This window comes from Pteropus vampyrus, unplaced genomic scaffold (genome assembly GCF_000151845.1).
Source record: "Pteropus vampyrus isolate Shadow unplaced genomic scaffold, Pvam_2.0 Scaffold392, whole genome shotgun sequence".
Lineage (NCBI taxonomy): Eukaryota > Metazoa > Chordata > Mammalia > Chiroptera > Pteropodidae > Pteropus > Pteropus vampyrus.
In genome coordinates this window covers 774,376-797,480 of record NW_011889173.1, presented here as the reverse complement: position 1 = coordinate 797,480, position 23,105 = coordinate 774,376, and the positions used below count along the sequence as shown (strand labels likewise).

At 45.7% G+C, this 23,105-nt stretch overlaps 1 protein-coding gene across 3 annotated transcripts in view; it reads right to left on the bottom strand.

The window, feature by feature from the left end:
• MAP3K4 (mitogen-activated protein kinase kinase kinase 4) overlaps positions 1 to 23,105 on the bottom strand; it is a 62,121-nt gene that overhangs the window by 5,200 nt on the left and 33,816 nt on the right. Inside the window, exons 9-23 of one of the 3 annotated variants that reach the window (XM_023523438.1) lie at positions 22,124 to 22,390; positions 20,698 to 20,847; positions 18,350 to 18,511; positions 17,724 to 17,857; positions 17,168 to 17,246; positions 16,348 to 16,426; positions 13,312 to 13,411; positions 12,375 to 12,506; positions 8,944 to 9,044; positions 8,202 to 8,282; positions 5,109 to 5,336; positions 3,941 to 4,011; positions 2,796 to 2,912; positions 2,617 to 2,707; positions 1,810 to 1,922 (exon numbers count right to left, since the gene is read on the bottom strand). In XM_023523438.1, coding sequence (XP_023379206.1) covers positions 1,921 to 1,922; positions 2,617 to 2,707; positions 2,796 to 2,912; positions 3,941 to 4,011; positions 5,109 to 5,336; positions 8,202 to 8,282; positions 8,944 to 9,044; positions 12,375 to 12,506; positions 13,312 to 13,411; positions 16,348 to 16,426; positions 17,168 to 17,246; positions 17,724 to 17,857; positions 18,350 to 18,511; positions 20,698 to 20,847; positions 22,124 to 22,390 — 1,794 coding nt within the window. In that variant the 3' untranslated portion in view covers positions 1,810 to 1,920. Of the gene's footprint in view, positions 1 to 1,762; positions 1,923 to 2,616; positions 2,708 to 2,795; positions 2,913 to 3,940; positions 4,012 to 5,108; positions 5,337 to 8,201; positions 8,283 to 8,943; positions 9,045 to 12,374; positions 12,507 to 13,311; positions 13,412 to 16,347; positions 16,427 to 17,167; positions 17,247 to 17,723; positions 17,858 to 18,349; positions 18,512 to 20,697; positions 20,848 to 22,123; positions 22,391 to 23,105 lie in introns of those variants that run through there. The other 2 variants (XM_023523439.1, XM_023523440.1) reach the window with 2 other exon arrangements.

Genomic DNA, 23,105 nt, shown 5'->3' with positions numbered 1-23,105 from the left:
GGCATGGTCTGTGCGTTGTTTTTAAGCTTTACTGAGCATCCGAAATCTCCCAGTTTGATTAGCCCAGATGAGGTAAGGAAGATATTGGCACCTGACAAGAAGCAAGCAGTTGTTAGCCTCTGAAACACAATGTGGGCATCTTAAAGTTTACACAGCAACCTGAACTACCAAGTAAATAAATAATATCGAGGTTCACAAAACTTTATTCACCACGTGTAATCACAGAAAGATTTCAAGCTTTTTGTAAACGTTAACAAAGAATTTTAATATCAGTGCAGACAGCTTTGACCAATAATTTCTAAACTGAAATATCTGCATAAATTCTAACATTAGAAACCCACAGAGATACTTAAAGAAATTACTGGAGAAACGCAAATGCTTGTGGTAGCAGTCCCCAAAACAGAGCTATATGCCACGAGCAGCTCCCACAACAGGGCGCAGCACGTGGCCAGGAGCCGGCACACATGCTGCTTAGTCGCATCTGAGGCCACCGCTGCGCTGGTTTTAGACGGTGACCGAACAGGAGGTTCTGTAACTGTCTCCTACTTCAACAGGCAACACCCACCCCACCTTGTGTCTGCTGAGACCTGGGGCACTGCTGCTCTCCCAGGCCACCCTGCCCTCTTCTGCAGGACAGCATCATTGCCACTGAGCCACACGTCTCTGGCATCGCATGCCCAAGGCACCTCCTTCCAAAAGCAATGCAGAGCCACTCGAGACAGACAAGCAGCCGCAGGTGAGCGGAAGCCCAGAGCTGACCCTCGTGGCTAAGTGCACCTGCGGAGGTGCTGCCCACGGCAGAGAGCCCGGGCCGACTCCAGTGCCAGGAGCTGGTCCACGGGTGCACAGCCTCAGCCACGCTGCGCAAGTGCACAGTGAGTGGACTTGATTCAAGGACTCCGAGGGATGCTCTGTAAGGCCGTGGCCAATGACATGAAGATGCCATTTCACGACAGTGGGCAGAGAACTGAGTACGGTGTTTGGGGAAGAACAACTGGAAACGCGCAATCAGCCCATCAGGCAAATGCCCAGAATGATGGCAAACAGCAGAGCAAGGCGGCGGGTGAGCAGGCAGGCAACAAGACTGCACGTGCTGGGGACGCGGGGAGGCCACCGCAGAGGGCCTGGCCCAGTCGTGGAGGGAACGCGTTTAGGGCTGGCCTCAGACTATGCAACAGAATGGACTCCTTCATTCTGAGGTCAGAGACAATAATAATTGGTTGCTGTAATTATCCCCGAGACGCCCAAGCACAAAGGTCAGGGCCACGGTGTGGCTAAGGCAAAAGCAAGAGGGACACTTCTAAGGCAGAAGCATGGCTAGTCCCCTCACGCCAGAAGGAAAGGCACTAGAACCAATCACAGGCACGGGTCAGTCATAAGCAGAACCCCACGCTGGGGGATCAGGTAAAGGAGCCCATCCCCGTGTCCCCAAGCAGAGCTGCACACCGTGGCCCACCCCGGCAGCTCTGATCACAGCCACTCTACAGACTCAACGCTCACACACAAACACGCGGGGCTCTCGCCCCGGGGAAAAGGGCGCTCTGCTCGCGGCTGTGCAAATGCACGGGCCCGGCCACGGTGGCCTACACACAGCAGCTCTGTCTCTGGGAACGAACTTCGCCGGAAGCAGAAAGACAGAGCAGACACCTCTCCTCGGCGGCGGAGGCGTGTGCTGCATGTGGCTGCTCCACGCGGGGTCCTTCACGGAGGCGCATCTGAAGCAAAGGAAGATGCTGCGGTGGCTCGGCGAGCGCGGGGTTACCTTTGATGTCGCGGTGGACTATGCCATGCTCGTGGAGGACGTTGATGGCGATGGCGATCTGCTTGGAGTACAGCCTGATGACGTGCTCCTGCAGGCCCAGCCGGGACACCTCCTCCAGCGTGCCCTCGTCGCAGTACTCCATGAAGATGTACATCTCTTCCTGCGGGAGGAACGAAACGCGGCCGTGTGTTCACGTGGACGCGAAGCGAAGGGTCTGGAAAGGGTCACGGGCCGGGCCCCGGAGGGACCGTCTTCCTAGCGGTTTGCTGCACTCGCCACCCTGAACTCGCCTCACCGCAGGCGTCTCTAACTCCCCGTCGCAGTGTCTGCCCGCCTGCTCTGTCTGGGATTATACAGCTGGTCGGGATAAAACATCTCCAAATCGCAGGCGATATATGTCTATCATCATCCAATGACGTCAGCCACATAATCTCAGACAGGGCCCGACAGGGCTGTCCCTACAAATGTATGATTAAGTACTGAAACACATCCTTTTCAAATGTGAGTTTGTGTGAAAACGTCAAAAATCACCAACATCCAATTTCCCCTGAAAGCTCATATTCTACCAAGATGCTCCAAGTTATCCTTTCTCTCAAAGTGTTTATTTCTAAACATGAGGGGGAAAATGAATTTGGGGTTTTAATTTTCTCTCATGTCACAATGCTTCCCTAAACACACATAAAAGAAAAGGCAACGTTACTCGACAGTGTACTCAACAGTGGTTCAGCCAAAAACGGAAGGAGGAAAAAAGGAACGAGAAGCTGTGCGAGGGGCATTCGAGAAGCATCTTCTCATCGGCAGGATGGCTTTCAGTGCTCTGTACTGTCGGGTTAAGACTACAGTCTACAACTTACATTTCAGGAAGGGCTCCTCTAGAGTCAGAGAGAAGGCAGAAATGGTGTAAGTCATGGAGGGTTCCTGAGAATTAGGCAAAGTTACTGCGCTCTGAAATGAGAAGACCTGCGATGGAGAACAGGGCCCCGTCTGCGCCCTCACGGACCCTCACGCGACAGTGCGCCTGAAGGTGGCTTACTCTGTGCAGCTCCACACCAAAATACCGGACCAGATTGGGGTGCTTGATGCCTTCGAATATCTTCAACTCGTCGGCAGTTTCCTTGATAGTTTTATGGTCATTTGGCTGAAATCGAATCTGTGAAAGACAAGCAGCGGTTACTGTGGGTGCCGTCACCTCCTAGGAGCGGGGCCACCTTAACCCCGGGGCTGTGAGGCCATCTCTTGACCCCGGGGCTGTGAGGCCATCTCTTGACATGTTTACTGTCCAGACCCACAGCACTATGGCCAGTGTGTCTGTGACTTTACTTCCAGACTTTCTTCCCTTCATTGTCCCAAGTGAAGGAAACACGCCTACTTTAGAATCTCTGCCGCGATGACAGCTAACGGGATCGCTTTCGTAACTGCAAACTGAATGAATGAAAGCCTGACACGTGCAGTGAGCAATGCCACGTGTTCAGGTCCTGAGCAAGATAAAAACACGAGATATGCTCCTGCCCCTTGAAGTTCACCACCGGGCTGGGACAAGCGCTAAGTGCCATGCAGAGAAGGTGAGAAGCACGGCAGAGGCCGGAAGAGGGGTGACCAGCATGGTCTGGACACGCCCTGTGGCTGGTGCGCGCCAAGCCGCTTGGGATGCTAAGGCCGCAGCAGCTCCAGCCTCGTCCTCCCTGGCCCTCCACTTCGGAGTCACGAGGTGCCCTCACCAGTGACGACAGCCCGTTCCCCTGACGGGCTCTGTTCAGGTTTCCCTGCTCTTCCCCGTCTACCTCCGGCTGCGAAAATGGCGCTCATTTCTAAAGCTGATCACGAATATTACCTTCTCCCCAAACATCCCTGTAAGATGCTACTGCCGCCCTCCGGGCTTCCATCAGGCTTCTCCCGTGCTTGGCACTCACACCTGTGTGCTGGCGGGACTACGCGTGCACGTGGTCTTGCCCTCACTGAAACTGCAAACTCCTTTACTCCCACGTTATCGCGGTGTATCTGCCTGGTGGTCCCAACAGTACAAGCGCTAAATGCAGCCTCAGGCCTAGGTGACTCGCTATGGGAACGCTGAAGCCAGCTCCAAGCGCAGAGGAGAACCTCAGAAATCCAATTCTCTCCCCAAATCTCCGTTACACAGAGGCTTCAAACGAAAAGGCCCCTGAGGGCCAGACCACTCACCTCCTTCATCGCCATCAGCTCACCCGTGTCGACACTGATGCAGGTGTAGACCTTCCCGTACTGCCCTTCACCTGCGGACGGGAACAAACACGTAGCTCAGGCACCGAGCAGGCGTCATAACTCACTGCAATGCACACTAGTCTTTCTGGAGCTATATCACATACGTATCATTATGCTTGCTGAAGCCTACTGCTGCAAAACCTAAAATACGCCTGAATGTTCCCGAATAACTGAAGTCTCAGGTGATCTCTCCGCTGTCTTACCTGTGAACATCTGTCGGGAGAGTAGAACTGGCCTTGGCAAATCCCAGAAAAGACATGAAGGGGAGCACTAGGCACCCTGGAGCAGACATCTGAGCCCCTGTGGCCCCCGAAGGAGTCTGGGCCAGAGGGTAGGAGGCCAGGGGAGGGCAGAGGGCGTGGCCAGGAATAAGCTCCGCCACTGCCTAACTGTGCCTAAAGCTTCAGGTCTAGGAGCGTGTGGGAAGGGTGTTCCACTAACATACGTTTAGGGACATTAAACTATAGGTAGCTACGGCTAAAAAGACTGATAACGACAATTAGTACAATTAAAAAGTACTAGATTGTTTTCAGTGTTTTCTGCCCAAATAGGAAGTTCAGGTGACCTGAGGCTCACAGAGCCCTATGTTAACACCTCTTCACACCTAAAGGCTGGACAAAGAGGTGCATTAAACGGAGGGGTGTGGGGCGTGTGGAACATAATCCGCCTCCTTCTCTCACACGATCCACCACCCCTAGTTATTCTACAGGAAGCTGTTTCACCTGGAAATGAATTAATTTCAAAGACTGTCCTATCTTTTATTGGTATCATTTCTCTTCAACAACATTCTTGTGGGAGTAAGGCAGAAGGCATACAGACTACACAAGTGGGTGAAACTTGCGCAGTTCTCCACTGGAAATTTCTGGAGTTATCAAAAGTATTCAATTTAATGATCCATTTTAAATGATCCATTTCTAAAACCTCCTTTCATGTTGCTCTCAGAACACATTTTACCAACTAAAACAAAACCCTTTGCAAAAGATACAATGCACATGTGCCACGTCTATAAGGGAAAATGACCAACTATGTAAGTTTTTACCTAAAGAAGTGAAACTATTGCTATTTCTAACACAGATGGTCTTTGTGTCATGTTCCTTAATTTTCTTACCAATTTTGTTTCCTCTTTGCCACTTGAAGGTCACTTTCCTCAAGCCAACGTGCATGACATTATCATAAGATTTGGGGGTATCGCAAACTTGACCGATGATGTTCTTTCTCCTCATTTCTCGATACCTCTTTTCTTCAAACAATCGGACTGACTTCTGGATAGCTTCTATGGGTCCTTGTTTAGAAGCGGTATCTGCAGGGAGAGCTGCAAACTCAGTAGTCCCAATCGCTGTTCTCAAGTCAATTTCCAGCGAACAATAAGAAAAACAGAGCGATATACACTAGCGCCCCATCAAAGCAAAGCTTATGTATTCAGATGCACAGCAGGGGAATTCCGGCCCATCACAACCCAGCAGCTCCAGAGTATACCACCCACTCTGCAGACACACACATAGAAGGCAAGCTCAGCGGACAAAACCCATCACTGCCTCTCCCAAGCCTGCTGGTTAGACTGCAGTGGCCACCCTCCGGCCTCAGTCTCTCCTCTCTCCAATTCACCCTCGTTGCCCACAATATTCTTACTAAACATAACCTCTGATCATGTTACCTTGCTACGTCGATCTACTTCACGGTTCATGACAACCTGCTAATCAAAACCGCGAGGCCCTTCACGTGGGTCCTGCACGATTCCGACCCAGTCCACCTCCTTCGGTTCACGTGGACTCAAGGTCCTACACAATTCGGACCCAGTCTACCGCTTCCAGTTCACTCTGGCAAGCATTCCCCTGTCCCTCTCCAGCCACAGGCTCTGGACTAGCCACACTGAAGACTCTTCCGCAACCCACCAAACCATTCCCCACTTCCATGCCTCTGTTCACGCTTTTCTGTCTGCCGGAAACACCACCTTCCCACCACAGTGACTGGTGATTGATGTGACCTGTCCCAGCTCAGCAAAGATACTGCACCTCCCGTAGGAAGCCCTCCTGATGAGAAGCGAGGTGCACAGAGGAAGGGCTCTGGAATCAGACCGCCTGGAATAACACCCTGGCCTCACCGTGTGCTCCACTACCGGCAACTTAACTGACTTCCTTCATATGTAAATTTCCTAACCCATGAAATGAAGGTAATAGTACCTAATTCACAGAGCAATTGTGATGACTTAATGAAATTACACACGTAGAGCATTTGACCCAGTGCCTGGGATACAGGAATACTCAATAAATTTTAGCTACTGTTTTTATTATTCCTTATTTTTCAAAAGGCACTACATCTCTATTTCTCCAACTTATTTCATCGATTTACAGTAAGAAATACCTTCTACACATACAGAATCCACGAGTTTCATGAGACATTATTACTCTCACCACATGTGATTCAGACTGCATCCTGTTTTTCTTTTAATGCTGATTTTATCTCCCACTAGTGGGTCACAACCCGTAACCTGAGAAAGCACTGCTTTCTACACATCTCTAGTACAGCCTTTGCAAGCCATATCATATCCTAAGTAGCCATCTGAGAGCCTGCATTTTCTGGCAGACAAAGAGGTCACTGAGGCTTGGGATGCCCGTAAGGTGAATTTGAGATGAGAAATTCTCAGATGCTTACAATGTTCCAATTACAGTTTCTTAATACAATCTCTGCTGTAAAACACGGACCCCAATTCCTTCACCTGAATAAATGGCACTGATCATTCGGCACCAAACAAGATTTCGCAGCTGTGACGCCGGGGACTCCACTGTCAAATATTTCTGGGAAAGGCTTTTTTTTTTTTTTTTTGTACAGTAAAAATTTCTCAAGATTTCTCAGTCTTGACTATGTCAATGTGAACTGTAATTCTCCCAAGAGTTCTCAAGTTTACTTGACCACAAAGTATTTATTTTGAAAATCATCGCAAAGACCTGGTATCCGTGGGAACTAACTACTAGTTATGTGAGAACCACTGGAGAGACTCTCTGCCTTGTCACCGGGGCTCCAGCCACCAAAATCTCCCCCAGCCCCTGGCCCTCCACATGCACCTAGCTGGCCCCCGGCCTGTCTAATGTTGTTTTCTGTCTCTTCCTTTTTTTAAAATCCCGCCTAGGTCCAGTATCTTACTATTGTGCAAAGCACCAGTCTCCCTGTTTCCTCCCCAATTCCGCCTGGCAGGTTAATCTACCTCAGCGCCTCCCTTGTCCCCAGCCCCCACTCCCAGCACACACCAGCTGCTCAAGAGGCTCCAGGGGCCGGCCGCCATCTCTGGGTAAGGCCTACGTCACTCAGCCCATCACTGAGGAACACAGTGACCTGATAACCCCTCACCCTTTCAAGGTCATCTCCACGTACGTCTACACTACCCCGTCCGCTCCAGCGGGTCTACTCCTCAGTCATGGCCTCCAGGTGTGTTTCTCACTCTGCGTTTTTCTCTTGGCTTGATGCAGACCTGTTGTTCCTTCAAGGGGCAGCTCTAGCCTCCAGGAAATCCCCCTTGGCCGCCCTGGCCGAGGTGGACAAGCACTCTGATCGGCCTCATACATTTCAAAGGGGTGCTATGGCGGGAAGGGTCCTGGACTTGAAGACAGAAGCAGTGTGTTCCAGTCGCAGCTCTGTCATTTGCCGCCCTGGCCAAATTATTTGGCCTCTCAGAAACTTATCATTTATGAAAAGAGAACAAAATCTATCCTGCCACCTGCTCAAGAGTGTTGTGACAAAGACTATGTGAAGGCATTTTGTCGGTCATCAAATGCTAGGCCAGTGATTTTTCTATTTATTCTTTTGGTGAATATCGATTGATCACCTAGTTGGTAAGATAAATGCTTTCTTTCAACTTCTTAGCCCAATAGATGAACAGTTATTCATTTTACAAATATTTATTATAGCCGACCATGTGCAAAGAAGAATGCTCAAGGCCCACCAAAGGGGCCATAAAATCAACCCCCTCGCTGTTGGAAGAAGCGGAACGCAGGAAACACGCCCCTGACGCAGGGGAGTGTGACTCAGCACGAGACACAGGAAGCGCACGCACACACGACACACACTGCGAGTGACGTCAGACGGACACAGGCGATCGCGACACGTTAACGGAGAAGGGCTAGGAGCTCGGAGGCTAAGCACCGGTTACGCGAGGCCGCGCTCACTGTGCACGCCCGCGCGTGAAGTCCTGCGCGCTCTCCCTTACCCTTGGTCTGGCTGATGAGTGTCCGGAGCTCCCAACTCCTTCGCGCTGACCCGCTTGAATCACCTTTTGGATACGCTGGTTCTGCAGAGTATTTTTTCATATGAATTAAGACATAAAACAAATACGCTATTCAATCGAGAGCACGACCGAAGCGGTGAGTGGCCACAATGAGTGACCGCCAGTCTATCTTTTCTGGGAATTAATTATAGTTTGATATGAGTGTGAGAAGCTGTCTCTACAACCAATTCTAGAAAATCGCACCAAACCAAGAAGCTCTTAACGGGGTTATAGGATTCTAACTACGTAAACGTTACACAACTGACAGACAACAGAATACTGAGCAGAATTTGGATTCTTTGGGGACCCCACTCGAGGGGAGCCCAGCGGTGCTACGGCGCGAGCAAGCCCGGCCTCCGGGGCTAGGACTCCCAGGTCTGCATGATAAAAAACTTCAGCCTATCAGCAACACACACAGTATCACTTTTGTATTTTTAAAGTGAATAAGAGTGTTTGGCAAGTAAAATATCAGGAATAGGAATTTTTTAAAAGCAACAAAAGGAAACCTGGAAAATGCAAATACAGCTGAAAAAGCGTCTACATTAAAAATCAGTGTGCTCAGCATTAAATCTTCTCATAAAGCTCTGTCACTTATTCTTCCTTCCTTTTAAAAGGCATTAACCACCAACAGGTGGCACGAGGCAGAGGAGGCTGGTTAAGAACGCAGCTATTGACGTACACTCACCGTCTCGCTCCTCAGTGGGGCTTGAGTGACGACTCAGGGACCTAAACTGCAGTTCAGCTGCTATGGAAGCCAAGCGATCGTTCTCAGGGACACTGGAACCCCTGTTTCAATATTTTTAAAAATTGAGCTATCAATTCAATGGAATTCAAAATGAAAGATCTGTGAGATTTTTCTAGAACAGTGATTCTCAACTGGGAGGCGATTCCGGCCCCTGGGGACATCTGGCCTCTGCTGGGTAGAGGGCAACGCAAAGGACAGCCCCAAACAGCGAATTATTCACGCAAAGTGAACAGCGCTGCTACTGGGAAACCCTCCTCTGGGGTTTAGGAGAGTTACACTTCCTCCCTTCCATATCCCACACACGAAAACCTAACTGCATAACACATTGTTTTATGTTAAAAACAAAAATAAAAACAAAAAAAGAAAAATGGTGCTTATGGAAGTGTTGCTGACGTGTGGCAAGCTCCATAACTTAAGCCCAGGATGGATAAAAAGTATTAGCCAAATCTAGTAAATATTTAAAACTACCATCAAATTATGTACTTAAACCTATTTAAGGTACTAAAAAGTTTCAAATCTCTTAATAAGAAAACAGAGTTTCTTATTCAGAAGTTCTAAGTTTCTCAAGCAGTAGCCAAGCAAAAGTGCAGAAGAGCAGGAAGCTTAACATATAAAGAACACAGTTAATTTGCTGCTTTTCCAGAATAAAGTTAAAAGTTAATTGTTCAGCAATCAGAATGAATCCATAAAGAGTAAGACCCAGAAGTAAGGAAGGGAGCTGTTAAAATTATAATACAAATCATTCGAAATAAGTATGGCATTAGTTTATGAACAGTTTAGTGTGTAATTTTTAAATGAATGATATAATGAAGTATGGTAGCATTTATGCTCTTTTTAAACATACACTGGTCTAACGAACAGACGTTTACAAACTATGAAGCATGCAGTGCTTTTTTACTTCCCTATACTCTCAAATCTAGGGTAGTACTCGCTAAGTCTAAAAGGAGGGGACATCCCCTCCTGCCATGTAGTTCATGAGAAAGTCTTGGCGCCATTTCATGGAGAAGTCACTCATGTTGAAGCAAAGAAACACAGTCCACTCCTAAGCCACGCCAGAGGCTGGGGGACCGTGAAGTCGTCACTTAGCACCTCTGCTTCTCTCATTTCCCAGACACAACATTAGTCCAAACCACATCCTCAGAGATTTTTGCCAGGGTAAAAGGCAAGAAAACATACTTAAATGAAGTGGTGTGCTGGTGAATTTTTAACAGCTAGTTGCAGGGGTGGGGGAGGGCTTGTAGAGTTTGACGACTTCTACGCTGGGATGACCGGCTTGCAAAATTCCTGAAAATTAAGAACCGGCTCTTGCAGAGCAGTCAGAGCCAGCTCTGGCAAGCAAAACGATGCAGAATGCTTTATAAAACAATGCAAAGACAACTGAAGCCCAGCTACTTCCTAAGTCAAAGCAAACCAAATCGAAATATTTACGGGACGCTGTGGGGCAAAGTACGAGGCCCCTGTGGCAGGTGTATCTCAGGCAGGCGAGGGCTGCACACGGAGAGGCTGGGCGCCCCTGCCCACGTGGGAGGCCGCGGGCACCGCTCTGCTCCTCCCCGCACACTCACAGACCAGGCCTGTGCTGAGACTCCAGCTTTCGGGCACGCACGGTCTTCCTCGGGTCCGCCACACAGGCGCACGGAAAGGGGCCGAGGCACAAGTTCAACTAGCACGTGCAAGGCTCGACTGCAGGGCGAGACCCAGCCACCGGCTTTGCACATACCCACGTGACTTTGCTATTCTCTATCTATGGTCACTTATACACTGCAAAAAAGGTAAGAAAACTTCATTCCTTTGTGGGGGGAAAAAAAATGGCCTGCAAGATGGCATACTGTGATGGTAGTAAAATTTCTAAACATCAGGGATCTTTCTAAGTATGTACAAATTTACAATGAAAAATGTTTACAAAATGCTACTCGGAAGATGCTGAAAAATTACTATGCAAGGCCTAAGACTAAAGGCACAAAAAAGCCACTGCAGGTGTTGAACTTTATATGGAAACACATTTCACATTCCACGCCACCAGCCTTATAAACGCCTTGAACTACAGTTCACAAGACTTGAATAAAGTGGGGTGTTACCCTCTTTTAAATCGCACGTGAACGTGGAGGCGGCTAGTGTGAGAGCTGGCACTACAGTTCTGGCTACGGGCTCCTCAGCTCGACTGCTGTGTAGGGCACAGCGCCCCCCTTACCGCGTTTACAGAAAAGATGGATTCAGTACCCCACGGGGACACGGAAGTGAGTGTGGGAGCACTGGCCACGAAATGCTCTAAACATAAAAATAAAAACGGTAAATGGGACTTTATTCAATGTTAACTGTTAATTTTTTTAGTTGACTGCTTAAGCTGTAAAATACATTGACATTTTTTATGTTACAGACGTTTGTCACTAAAAATTAGGAATATTAATTATTTTAATGAGGAAGAATAAAAATGTAGAAATTTTAGATTGTTACAAAGTAACTTAAAAAATTTAGTCTATTTTAAATCCTAAAGCTTTATGTCACCTTTCTGCCCACGTTACACTAACACCTTCTCTGATGAGATCGCCCCCAGCCCAGTTTTGTCTATCACTATTCTTACTGGGTAACAGTGACAGTGTCCCTTCCACCAAACGTAAGGGTAGAACTAAGAGAAATAAAATGTCCTTTTTCCATTAAGTATAGGAGCCCTTGATGAACACCGGTGAAAAGGACACCGTAGGGTGGGAATCACAGTGCCCTCCTCGCTGACACTGGACGCCCTGCAGGAGCCCGTGGCGACCCGGCCCCGTCTGTGACTCTAGCCCGTGGACGCCCTGCAGGAGCCCGTGACAACCTGGCCCCGTGTGTGACTCCAGCCCGTGGACACCCTGCAGGAGCCCGTGGCGACCCGGCCCCATGTGACTCCAGCCCGTGGACGCCCTGCAGGAGCCCGTGGCGACCCGGCCCCATGTGTGACTCCAGCCCGTGAACTCGTTTCGCACCTTTACAAACCACTTGTAATCAACAACTGCAGAAATGGGGACTCTGCTGCTTAGAAAAGCGACCCTCCTAAAAGACGAATCACCACCTAACCACGTCGACACGCCATCTCTGCACCGCCGCAGGAAAGGCGGCGTCTACCAATCACCTCCTGTCCTCTCTCAGTGGGGACCAGGCTCTTTCCTCTGATTCTCCCCCCAGGGAGTTATTATTGGTGGAGACTCTGGCCCTTTTGGTTACTATCAGCTCCAAAGACGTCTTAAAACCGGGCAGACCATCCACCCGTGTGGGTCGGTGCTGGAGCCCGGGGGTGGGATGACGCAGTGGCCGAGGAGCCCCGCCAGGGCCTGGGGCGTAGCGGGAGCGCACGTGGGGGGCAGGGGGGTACGACCCTGGTAGAGCGAGACTACCTGGCGTCATGGGCACTGCTGATGAGTTTGGGGGGCGCAGGGTCGCTGCCTGAGGGGCCAGGGCGACCGGAGGCGGCGGCAGCGGCGGCGGCAGAGGCGGCAGAGGCAGCAGGGCTGCTGTGGCTCCGAGTGCTGAGACGAGAAAGACAGCTTCAGGACGCGGCCGAGCCAAGGGGGCGGGCTTGCCCATAATGCTCAGCGAAAAATAAAACAGGGGGAGGAAGTGAAAAATGTTTTAAAATATATAATGTAAATTGTTCCTTGACTGAGATTCAGGTCTAGGTGTGAAAAAGAAAAAGAAAACCTAATTTCAAACTAATTATTTTAAAAATAGTGTGGTCCTTCCTCATAAAAACTGTCAAGTAAAATTAACTTTAAAAAGTGATCACCTGGCAGAAGATGCTCGCTGCGACAAGATGCAGAAATGCCACCACACTCAGTAAGGGTTTCGGAGGAGCTAGTTTCTGAGCTCACTTTGGTACACTGAGTAGTCACTTCATAGTTACACACACATAAATATCGAGACTGGAAAGACCATTCCAGTTTTTCCTCCGCTTTTAAGTTGATATTTAGTATTGTTTCTCAAATGTTTATTATGCCATGAACGCCCAAATGTGTTTCCCTAAGGTCATTTTTCAAAGAAAAAAACAGAAAGAATATTCCAAAGCTGGAAAGCATTTAGTAGCTTGAGGTTATAAATAAGCTGAGAAACCAAGTTATCTTGAAAGGCACGATCTGCTGTAGATTTGTGCATCTTTTTCTTTTGCAACTAAGGCACTGTGGTGTGTCTTCCAGAGAATGCAAATGAGAGCGTTTGAAAATGTCTGCACACAGAGAAGTACTCAGTTATCAGAGCAAGCACCCAGCAGCTTCCAGAGTGTTAGCATGCACGTCAGAAGACACTCCGCCACGCAGTGACCAGAGAAGCCCCGAATACCTGAATCCCTCTGGAGTCGGGATAATTAGATGGGGGTTAGGAGGGTCGCTGTGGCATCGTGGCACCTTCACGGGACGGGGGCTGTTCCGATGAATAGCTGCTAGTGAAAATGGCGACAAATGCAACTGGTTAAAGGGGCCAAGACACTGCCAAGCCAGGCGAGTAACCGGAAGCAGGACGTAATTTTGCTGGTGACCAAAATAAACTCATTTATACGAGAAAATCATATCATACACACGAATATTGTGGAAAATGTCCCTTTTTAGTTATGTTACACATTCAAACTTTTCTCCGTCAAAACCATTTGTTTAAATCCTGGGGGTGAAATGTACATAACACATGCAAAACAAACAATATTCCACCTGAGAGACAGATGAAAATGTGGCTTATGTGGCATCTTTCTAATAAAAAGTGTTACGTTATCGACACTTTTAAAAGGATTCAAATGAGCGGTGACACTGTAACGGGTCCTGAGCTGGGGAGCGGTCACTGCCATTTTCCTGAGTACGTAGAGTTTTATTTCATTCCTTTAAACCAAACCAGGAAGTCAGGGCACAGTTTAATTGTTTTGGGTTTTTTTCCAAAACAAGTTTTTCTCTCTTCTTTTAAATATTCTGGTAGAAGGTCAATACAGATAAAACTTAAAACAATTTAAAAATGCAATCTTACCTAGTCGATTACAAAAATGCTGACCATTCTACTTATCCAATAACTAACTGTAACCAGTAATGGACGTGTGTTATATTGTGTCTATTTCTCCGTTTTCCTCTTCCTTTCAACTTAGTTTTAATCCTCCCAAGTTTTTTTAATGTCATATTTTCTCTTCCTATGTTAATAATTTTAGTCTACATATGCTTTATTCCAAATATGTTTCATCCTAAATGGAAAAACTTCCTTTTCCATGTTTTTTGTTTGCTTGCTTTTAATAACATTACACAGGAAAGACAAAAGTACCAAAAATGGAGAGAGCTGAAGGGAAAACTTGCAAAACAAAAATCAAGCACTTGTTAGGAAAAATTTAGGAAATCTGTGTCCCTGCTCATTGCCCTCAACTACCACGACAATAAATGGAAGAAACCCAACGGGAGCAAAGGTAAAAAGAAAAAACAACAACAAATATCATTTGGTGAGGATGGTGATGTCTTTAACGCAGCAAACGTAATGGGAATGGAGTAAAAAATTACGACAAAATTTTCCCACGAAGTTTGTACAAAATAAGACATTCTGTTAAAACACACAAGCACGTGCACACACATACACACGTAAGTTTAACATCCTTTGCATATGAAATAAAACACTCATTTTAAGAGTATGCCTATCTAACTTGTTGAAAAAGTATGATACTTAATAAATGGCAGGAAAACAACCCTATAAATGCTGTGTGATTATATGAGCAGAGAGAAGGGCAGAATGCGTCCGTGTAATTGTATGAGTACAGAAAATGTGGAAGGTCAAATACCAGGCTGTCATCATCAGTTACCAGGCAGAGCAGAGAGAGGGGCAGAAAGCAAGCGACGACAACAAGAACAGGTGATGTGCTCTCACTTTCACTAATTTCTCTTATAAAGACACGAAACCAAGTGCTGACGCCTGCCCTGTGTCAATGGCACAGATCACAGGGCTATCGCCTTCCTGGGTCCTCATGGGTCCTCACTAGCATCCAGTGTAAGCGCTAGAAGGGAAGGGGAGGCTCAGAGGTGGGAGATGAGCAGCCCCAGGGTCCTGCATGCGGCTGGGCGATCTGAATCTGAGTCAGGTGCTGCCTCCACCTTCCACAGTGGCAAGGAGGACAAAGGAGGACAGAGGACACCTCGAGCCGACAAACAGCGCTATGGACCAACTGACCCACGGCAGTCTGAAGAGCGGCAGTGAGAACAGTTAGTGACTCCGCAGCAGGGGTCACCTGTGGACTGTGGGAGTATGAGCATTTCTTTCTTTCCTAATACATTTTCCTACTGAAAATTTTCCTACATGTACATTTTCTATATTTTTAACATACTTTTTCTACATTGTAATTTTTCTACAATGAAACTGATTTCTTATGTAATAAAATATTTTAAAGAAGTCATTTTTATTGAATTACTGGTCATGTATTCTTAGACAAACATTTTAGATCACAAAGTCAAAGTATTTATGATAATATGCGTGATCAAAAGTTTGACGAAACATAGCACATTTTACAGAATATGCTTAAATAGTTTTGTCATTTCTTAACAACCTTGGGGGAAAAAGGTAAAAACTGAGTGTATTTTAAAGACAAAGAAACCTCTACTAAGCTTTCTACAGCTGGCAAGGACTCTTTAAGACATAGCTGCTGCTCAACAAATTTACCATTTATGAATTATTTTGTATAATTAAAATTGTTTAAAATTTCTAAGTTTTCATTTTTTGGATGTTTATTACATAAATACAGTTTTGCTTTTATTTACTATCTCAAGAATAGGGTAAGACACAGCCTTTTTCTGATACATATTTTGTTTTCAAATTACAACACACACTGTAAAACTGTATATTAACTACAATTAAAAACTGTAACTAAAGTATATTGTAGCACAACTTGACTTTTTTTTTCCAGCAAAACCAAACAGGAGTTCACTACACGAGGGGGAAACGGCCCTTAGGAAAGCCAGGTGAAGAAAGCCGAGCCGTCTCCCCCCAGGAGGTGAAGGCAGCAGAGCAAACGCTCGCCGTCCAGCAGCAGGAAAAGCCCTTCTCCTCGAGCCTCCCTCCTCCCCGAGAAGAAAAGTTTCAACAGGGAGAACGGAACAGACAGCGTTGGTGTGAGGAAAAAAAAAAAAGTAGTTTGACAACACTGACGAGCATCGAATACCTGGTGTTGGCATTTTAATCCTCCCATTGGATTTAGAAGGATACTGTGGAGTTCTCTATGTACGTACCACGTTCCTCTAACTTTTATTGCCATTTTCCTGAATATTCTTAAAGCACCTCTATGCCATTTTAAGTAAGTGCAGTTATGGGATGATGCGCTCACCTAAAGCAGTGGGTTCTAGGAGAAATGCTATAGCTCTGTCTTACCAAGGTACAAACCTGTGACAGGACTGTGCGGCTTTCCTATGACGTGGCCAATGCATTCATTCATCAAGGCTTGTAAACTCTGGGGGCCAAAGGAAATGGAGAAGGAGAAGAGAAAAAATACATGCTCTCTCAATTATGTGACTAGCACTGATTAAGCTTCCAGTATATTTAAAAGAAACATGCTATCCTGAGTAAATATTTTCAAAGCTGGTTTAAAATAGGTACAAACATAAAATAAACACACATTGTACATAATTTAAAATAACATACACGATTTCATTTTATAAGTGAAAGCAGATTAGCATTCAACTCCTCATAGTGCAGCAACGTGCACAAGTGAGAGACTTTTCCTATAATTGTCTCTACTGTTTGGAGGCTAAGATGAATAACATCATTTTGATCTGATGGAATTAACTGGAATAACAATGATAATATTTAACATTTGGCATCATGCTTTCAAATGCTGCACAGTGAAGTGAAATACTTAATTTTTGTTCTTCATTAAACTTTTAAAAACCAGCAACTAAGTCAGCACTTAATAAAACATGAAACTGATAAATAGGAAAGCCAAGTCACACAAACTGCTCTACACTGGCTTAGCTGAACCATGTCGTGACATGAAGAAATGAGCACCGGTGTCTACTGTGCTACTTAGAGCGCTTTATTTACTCAGTTCTCAGCATTGTCATTACAATTATGTTAAAAAGTCCTTAAAAACCACTATCAAATATTTAAAAAAGGCACGATCAGGGATATACAGTGGTCAACTTACTTTTTTAATGCAAAAAAAAAAAAAAAAAAACTTTAGAAAATTCCATACCAAGAAGTCATCTTCTGGTAAAGCTGAAATAAATACAGGCTCGATGGCTTGTAGAAAGTCAAAACCTTGAGTTGCCCACCTGTGCATGAAAAAGTTCAACAGTCACAAAATAACCAAGAAAATGCTAGAGCGATTTCAGTCTACACAATACTGAAAGGAACGTAATTGGAAAATTACTCCCTAGAACAATCACATTTTTTGTTTATATAAATGTCTGGGATTGAGAACATTTATAGCATGTTTGGGGAAAGACAAATGGCTTCTTAATAAAGAAACGAGTTACCAATTTGTTTTCCACTTACACAAATAACAGGCTTAAACCGATAAACTCCTTTACATATCATTCATTTGGGGACAAATTTTTTAGAAGTTTTCTAAGAGTTATAAAGTTTTCTATGTAAATAGGTCAATTAAAGAAAATTAAAAAAAAAAAAAGCTGATCACCAAAGAGTTCAAAATTCTCCTTTTCGTGTCATCTGTTCAGAAACCCCAAGTAAAACAGAAGGAAGTACCCACCCCACAGGCCTCGTGAAGAACACACCCTACGCGGTCATACCTGGGTCTTGTACCTCTACCACTCTCACACTTAGTTAGGACGTAATTCATCCATTTCCGGGCAAAGCTTATGTATTTGTCTCCTATCTTCTGTCTAAACTCTCCAGACATCAAACGAACCACTTCTTTATGATACTGTAAGAAGATTTTATGCATATCAAAGTTAACAAGAAAACGATTATACAAAAACCTAAACACTATTAATGCTATATCTGTTTAAAATGTCATTTTTCTAAAAAAAAAAAGCAAAGCCTAATTAAAATTGACATAGTCTGAAAAAAGCATGACGAGCTAGAAAGAATATAATGTCTTAAAATGCAGCTTCACCAATGTTTTACTCTTAAGTTTAAATTAAGAATGTGCTTTTATGATATTAACCATATCTCAAAGAAGGTTTTTAAATGTAAGCAGATAGCTATTAGCACAAAATAAAAACTGGGCAATCATCCAACACTTTAAAAGCAAACCGACATTTCTCAGATTCAGTGATGGTGTAAGACGACATTCTTAATTAACTAAGCTGTGATTACAATCAACAATCAGATTTGCATTTGACTCATAATGCTTATAAGTAAGTTGCAGAGCAATGGATAAGTTGTACTGTTTTTCCTCTTATTTTGTACCTACCTCAAACCCAAAATTGTACCCTTGAATCATAGCTTCTCGGTAGTACTGCTGCAACGTGACAGACTCAGACTCATCGACTTCAGCATCAAATTCTGAAGTGAATATGTGGTCCACTCGGTCGATGGCATCGCTTATTCTGTTGCAAAGCTCTAACGCATCATTCTAAAGAGTCCCAAACCATAATTAATCCAAAATGAAGCAGATCCCATAACACTTATTGTATTTTAGAGGAAGATTTTTTTCATCATCACACAGATACAAATCACTACGATATTTTTTTGGCCATATTTATTTCTGTTACTCAAAAGGAATGACCAAAAATAGAGGAAATTATATCATCTTCGTTTTTATTTTTATTAGGTATTCTTTAACATCTCATGAAATACAAAAGGAAGAAATTCCATTTAGAAGGACAATGCCTGATCACAACGTGGTCTTTGAATCAATGCTCACAGTTTCGATGTTTTTACGTATCAAACACCAGTTTTTTTTCCTCGCTGGGTCGTTGCTCAAGTCTAAGTTTGGTTTCAAGGCCTCCCCGTGAAGTAACGATGTATTTCTAAATGACCTCCACAATATCATCACGTCATACTGCCCTGCTTATCCACCCCGCCTGCCCCTAGTTCAGGGGTTCTCGACTTGGGCAGATTTTACCTCACACACCCCCAGGGACACTGGCAGTATCTACAGGTATTTTTGGTTATCAAAACATGGAAGGGGGAGTAAAATTTACTGGCATCTACTGGGTAGAGGCCAGGATGCTGCTTAACATCCTATAATACAGCGGTCCCCAACTTTGTGGCACCAGGGACCGGTGAGCCTATGAGAACCTGATGCCAGATGATCTGAAGTGGAGCTGAGGCGGTGATGCTAGCGCTGGGGAGCGGCTGCAAATACGGGTGAAGCTTCTCTCGCTCACCTCCTGCTGTGCAGCCCAGTTCCTACCAGGCCACAGACAAGTACGGGTCCGTGGCCCAGGGGTTGGGGACCCCTGCTGTAATACACAGGACAGCTAGCTCCCCAAACAAAGAATTACTGACCCCAAATGTCAGTGGTGTGGAGGCTGAGAAACACTGCCTCATGCAACCTTTGCTGTCTCCCTAAATGGGCTCCCTTTCTGCCCACCCTTAAACACACACATATGCACACGTGGTCTCCCTCAGGCACTCTCCTTACACGTTGTTCCATAATACTCTTCCTCAATATTCAACAACTCCCCAAGGTTTAGAAAATAAAATCCAAAATCTCTCAACAATCTGATCTTTGCCCACCTGATCCTACCTGCCTCTCTCTCACTGCCCTCCACTGTACACACCAAGGTCTGGCCAAATCAGACTCTCTGATACCCAGTGAGCATTCCCATAACCTGATCCAACTGGCATCTTTTGAAATCCTCCCAAACTCAAATGCCTCCATGTTGACAATTCTCAGATGTTACTAGAGTGTCTAATTTCCCCCTTCTCTGGTGTTGAGTGTGACAGTTCACATCCTTAAGGTTATAAATTTCTTAAGCTCAAGAAGAATCAACGTCTTAAAAATTTTGCACTCTCCAGAGTTCACTGACTCAAACTAAAAGACAAAACCCCCCTGCCCTGGGATTAGAATAGGATGACAATCTGTAAGAGAGAATGTTAATAAATGAGTAAGACAAATCAGACCAACAGAGGAAAAACATGCTTATCAAACTACTTGTAACTTTGATAAGTGCTTCCTCAAGAAATCAAGTCTTAAAGTGACTGAGAAGACGTAACTGGTGACCTGTGGCAAAGTGTGGATAAAACCAAGCCTGATTAATGGAAAGTGGTGGAAATAAGAAATAATGGGAAGGGAAGGAGGACTTCTGGCCTGCCATGGGTGCTGACGGCCTCTGTGACGGTCTACAACTAGCCCTCCCTATTAAAACTGGCTGAATTATCCGGTAAACAAAACAATAAATAAATTTTTTAATTACACAATGTTGACTTGGAAACTACTCTAGTAAATACTGGTAACTGCTAAAGAATAAAAAAAGTGGATTGGGAATGAAGAGACCTAAATTCCCACTAAATGACTTATAGTGGTCACGTGGCTGTTGAGTAGTGAAGTATCAACTTCACTACTCAACAGCCACGTGACCACTATAAGTCACGTAACTGTTCAAATTTCTATCCTCTCCAATTCTCACATCCTACAATTCCAGGAAAGAACCGGCATTTTTCACTTCCGCATGGGGAAATGTGTACTGGGAAGACAGGCCACCTACGAGCTCAAGTCCCTTGAACGATATTACATCACGACACATTCGCTCCTCTGCAGCGTCACATCCAAACGCAGATAAATGAGCTAAGGAAGAGCTGACAGTGAACTACCTTGAGCTGCTGCAAAGCCTTGGCGATGACCGGCTGGCTGGACGTCTGTTCCTGGCAAAGAGTCATCAGTCCCTCGATGGACTGCTGGAAAGCTTTCCTCTGGATTATGAGATGAGCAGACTGCGTGACAACTAGTAAAAGATTATCCACCTGGGAGGAAAATCAAGCCTCGGGCTTAAAAACAGACCAGGCACTGCTTCCCCATTCTAGTTCAATCCCCAGTCGAAAATCAGCGCCAACCTCAGGGTTACTAGGCCAGCAGCCCTCCAATCAGAGAGCAGCCGGCAAGCACAGCCGCTCCCACAGAGCAAGGCGATGCGGTGGTCACCCACGTGTGGGACCTTCCGCACGTGGTGAAGAACCCCACGGGACCATGTGGGCACAATGTCTGAAATATCCTAGGACTTCAAGCAACTCGACACTCTCGGTGCGGAGTCTGTGCATCTGTGCTGCGTGCAGACAGAGAACTGAAGAACGGAGTGGAGTGGGGGAGGGGGGGCTTGTATGAAACAGTAAAAAGCCAAGATTTTATTATTTTTACTCTTTAAGTGACAGTCACTGCGATATGCTGAGATCTGTGATGTCATCAGATGTGCGTATGATAACGATCGCGCCGGAAGTACCAGACACAGACACAAACAGGGAGGTGGAGGGGGCAGGGGAGGGCTGAACAGGAAAGCTGCAAGTGGGACCTATGACAGTCCTGGAAGGGGGAAAGGGGTCTGACCACAGGAGTGGCTTTGGGGACACCGAGGAGGGTCAGTGACTGGAAATGGTTGGGGCTCGTGAGGGCTAGCGATCGACTGCGAGGGTAAGAGAGGCAGCTCTGTAGAGTGGAGGAACAGTAGCCTGGCGTGTCCGGCTCCAGTCCCGTGGAGCTTGAGGTACACAAGAGCACTCATCATCACTGTCCCCTCACTGAACAGAGGCCATGAGAAAGCTTCTTATGGTTTAATCACTGAGTTACATAAACTGTCATGGAATCCTGCTAGCTGGGTAGGTGACAGCCTTTGCTACAAAAATGAAAACTAAGAAGCCAAAAAAACAAGAGTTCCTAGAGAACTGGAATTTCTAGAATTACAAATTAAATGAGTAAGGTAATTAATTCCTTTTAGATCATGGATATATAGACCTAACTACACGATGGAACTGAGGAAAGATATAAATAAAATAGTTCAAATATTCCACTATAATTTAACATACCTAAAGACTTCGATAGAATATTTTAGTTTAAGTAACGCTACAAAATTTTCTATTAAAACATCAAGGCATATTTTTGGGATGTGTCTATTTGAGACTACTACAGTAGTTAAATCATTCATGAGCTGCTAATAATTCATTTTTCCTAAAAGTATTTTAAGTAAGAAATACTGCTTCGAGTCAGGGGTGGGGAATGGCAGGTGTGGGACCCGGGAGTGAGACACACCTGCATGCTTCTCAGGGTATCGACAGTCTCCACCTGAGGCACAATTTTGACAGGTGGTGCCTCCCATGTGGCCCAGCTGTCATCCGAATCCCGAGCGCGGTCACTGTGCTTGGTCAGAAGTAGAAAGGCGTCCATCAGTACATCATCTGAATCTTTGGAGCAGTCCTTGCCTGCAGCTGCATTGAGTAACTGCAAAATAACAGTCTTCTCCTCAGCAAGAAAGTCTGGAACAAATACTTGCAAGTTTTCTAAGCCAGGAATTTGGACCTGGAAAAGAAACAATCCAAAATCTGGAATTAAGGAATGTCAACATTATAGAAATGTTATTTAAAAAAAACAAACTAGGAAAAGACAAGCAGGATTGGGGAAGATGTGGGAGGGACGTCAGATCAGGGCAGTGAGGGGAAGGGCAAGTAGTCCAGCTCAGTGTGACCCGCTGTGACCCGGTGTGACTGTGACTGAGTGCAGACAGGCTGCTGGGGGAGCCCTGGAACGTCCCTCCACTCACAGGACACCCTCTCATTTCTTTATTTTCAACAATAAAGAAAATACTCTTCAGGAAGGAAGGTCAGCCTGAGAAAAACCTCAGTCAGTGCTAGTTTGCGGAACAGTTTTCGAGCGAAGCGGCTCCCAGACAGCAAAGCCCTGACGTGGGCACTGAGGGCCAAGGTCTTCAGTGCAACGATGAAGGAAGGACCCGTGAGACTGGGCAGACACTTGACTCAGTTCAAAGGCAAAAAATGTTAATACAGATTTGCTAATTAGTTTTGGTGGGGGCATCATAAAAAGCCTCTGAAGATCGTTTTAACAAGGAATACAGATGCAAGTATGTCATGCAAGTCACACACTGATGGGGGTAAGATGTAATGGTGGCTTTGGGTAAAATTTCTAGTAACGTCATCACAGCTAGATGCTAAAAGTACTAAATCTCAAACAACGGAAGTGGGAGCAAAGGTGATGACTCAAGAAGCGGCTCCCGTGA